The sequence below is a fragment of the Cariama cristata genome, unplaced genomic scaffold (genome assembly GCF_000690535.1).
Source record: "Cariama cristata isolate BGI_N322 unplaced genomic scaffold, ASM69053v1 C11371582, whole genome shotgun sequence".
Classification (NCBI taxonomy): Eukaryota; Metazoa; Chordata; class Aves; order Cariamiformes; family Cariamidae; genus Cariama; species Cariama cristata.
The window spans coordinates 1-2,818 of record NW_009645974.1 but is presented as its reverse complement, the minus strand read 5'-3'; the positions used below and the strand labels follow the sequence as shown (position 1 = coordinate 2,818).

The 2,818-nt window shown below is 45.6% G+C and overlaps 1 protein-coding gene across 1 annotated transcript; it reads left to right on the top strand.

Annotated features, from left to right (window-relative positions):
* Positions 1-1,813: 1,813 nt before the first annotated feature.
* On the top strand, positions 1,814-2,807 carry LOC104168218 (protein NLRC5-like; the record flags this gene model as incomplete). The annotated part of the gene is made up of 1 exon (XM_009708729.1): positions 1,814-2,807. A coding segment is annotated over exon 1 (755 nt), but the record flags the coding sequence as incomplete, so codon positions are not given.
* Between the last annotated feature and the right edge of the window lie 11 nt (positions 2,808-2,818).

The following is a 2,818-nucleotide window of genomic DNA, read 5'->3' as shown; positions in this document are numbered from 1 at the left end:
CTCTCTCTGTAAACTCAGCCTGAATTTGCAAATAGTTTTGTCTCTCCCATTTTGCCTCTTCAGCTCCCCGAATACTTTACTGGAGAGTCTCACCCAGCTGTAATGAGCTGCCATTCAAAATGCTCTTTTGACATGTTTCTGACTTTTCACTTTTCAGGGTTTGCTCGACGTCGCCATTGCAGCAGCTCTGTGAGTGATAAGGATGTTAAACAGCAACGACTAGGTATGTAGATTTTCCAGAAGCAGAGCGGTGGTGTGATTTCCTCTGAGGAAGGACCCATTTCTTCTCTGCAGAAACACCCGAGAAATCAACCTCCCCCATTGAGGGAAACTTTTGTTTAGTAGCTGCATAAACTCTTAATGCAACAGCTTATAAAATATACAGCCAACAGGACCTGGCAAATAACAAGAAACATCCATTTCCATTTCAGAGAGGTATTAAATCTGCCTGAGGAGAAGGGATGCAGATGGCATAGGCTGAGAACTCCCTTAAAGTGTGATATGCTGGTGAAGCATTCCTTCGTAGGTCATCCCTGTATTTGCTTGCTTTTCTTTTAACCAAATCAGGAGGCATACTGACAATTTTAAACGTACTCAAGGCTCCACAGTTTCTCTAGCACATTAAAAACCCATGTGATTTCAGCTCGCTGTAAAGTAGAGAAGTAACTGAGTAGGTGAGCGATGACAGTGTCGAGCCAGAGTAATTCCAGGAAAGACTGAAAGCCTAGCAGTCCTGCGGGCTGTGTAACGCCAGGGTCCACATCCTTTCTTTCATCATCTGCCCTTCTTTACCCTCTTCTATCTCTGCTTTTAGCCTTGCAATCCCCACAGTCCGGCACTGCCCAGTGTCTGGTGGGGGAACACAGGGAGCGTGGCAAAGCTGGCAGCTGCAGCTGGGCTGGACCCAGTTTTTGACTGCAAGTTCACCTACAGGAAAGTTCTTGAGAGGGTGCTCCCAGGAGGCCAGATCTTGTCCATTGACAAAACTCAGCAAATTTAACAGCAGTGAGGATAGGGTTTTTCAGAAGGTGCTCTGCACCCTTGGTTATCACCCCTGTGCGCTCTTCAACAAAGAGATGCTGATACCGTCGGGGATCTCAAATTCTCAAAGCAAAAGCTATGTCTGTTCCGAGGTGCAGAGGGCTGAGCAAGCGTGGCACAAGGGCAGCAGGGGTGAACAGGGAGCTAATGAACAGGGAATTATATGCATAATGTACCAATACCTAATTCTCTTCTTAAAGAGATAATAGGATTTAGTTTTTATATACAGCTATTTCACCTTTTCCCTGAATTTTCTTCTTCAGCCCCTGTGCAAAAATAGGAAAAATCATGGGTTATTTTCATGTGTTCAAAATTTGCCATCTCTACCTAGCTCTGCGGAGCAACCTCAGATCAGGGCTGTTGTTTCTCTGTATAAGTGGTTGGTAGTATTTTGGATCTGTCATGGCTCAGAACTAACTCTTGCTCACTCTATTGTCTCCTGTCTCAGATTCATCTGAAAGGTACCGGCATCTCCTCATCGAGTCTATCCGCCAGAGATATGGAAGCAGGAGAGCAGCAGGAGCAGCAGCACAGGAACAAACACAGCCACTGGCTTTCAACCAAGCCTTTGTCAACCTTGTCATTCGTCAGAGCAAAGCCTCCCGCTTAAAAGAGAGAACAGATAAACCCCGAGAGGATGTGGCTGGTGCTCCTGAACCAGAAGAATGTGTGGATACAGCCATGAAAGTGTCAGATCTGTTTTGTAGTGTGGTCCCATCAGGCGCAACGAAGGTGATCTTTTTGTTTGGTAAACCAGGTACAGGTAAGACCATGCTAATGCACAGGATTTGTCAGAAATGGGCAGAAGGTGTCCTCCCTCAGTTTCTGTTCACTGTCCTGTTTGAGTTTTGACAGCTGAATTTATTAAAAAGAAAATTGACTCTGAAGGAGCTTTTGTTTGACCTGTTCCTTCATCCAGAAGACAGCCCTGATGCAGTGTTCCAGTACCTCCTGGAAAATGCCTGGCGTACACTGATCATCTTTGATGGGCTGGATGAGTTTGCAGCTGACATGCAAGTGGCATCCTCTTCTAAGGGAGGCCCGGCTCTTACCTCCCGTATGTCCATATCTGAGCTCTTTGCAGACCTCTGTCATGGGAAGCTCCTGCCTGGTTGCACAGTGTTGGTCACCAGCCGACCTAAGAGACTGCCTGACTTCTTATTAAACACAGTAGATCTGCTAGCAGAAATTTGGGGATTTGACCATGAGAAGGTTGAGGAATATGTCAGCCACTATTTTCATCAGCATTCGTTCAAAGAACAAGCCATTGCTCACCTGAAGAACAACATCAAGCTCCTCAGCATGTGTTTCATCCCTGCTCTGTGTTATGTTGTGTGCATCTGTTTGGAGTACTTGCTCCTTAAACATCAGACGAGTGTGGAGCTTCCTCAGACTATCACACAGTTTTATATCAAAATGCTTCTCATCTTCATAAACAAACAACAGGGAGAGCATGCAGATGGTGAGGAGACTCAGCTGAACTGTAACAAGAAGGCCATTTTGGGTCTGTGTGATCTTGCACTGAAAGGCCTGGAAGATAAGAAGCTTGTATTTTATGTTGGTGATATTCCAGAGCATGTGAAGGAATTTGCTTCCTTACATGGACTGCTGACTATCTTTGAGGTGAAGACGAGTGGCACTTGCCCTGAGGCTGGCTATGCCTTTGTGCACTTGAGCTTGCAGGAATTTTTTGCAGCATTGTGTCTCATGGTAAGTAAGAGGGTGGACAAGAACCTCCTGAAGAAGAAGTTCTCTTTGAAGTCAAAGTGGATTCTAA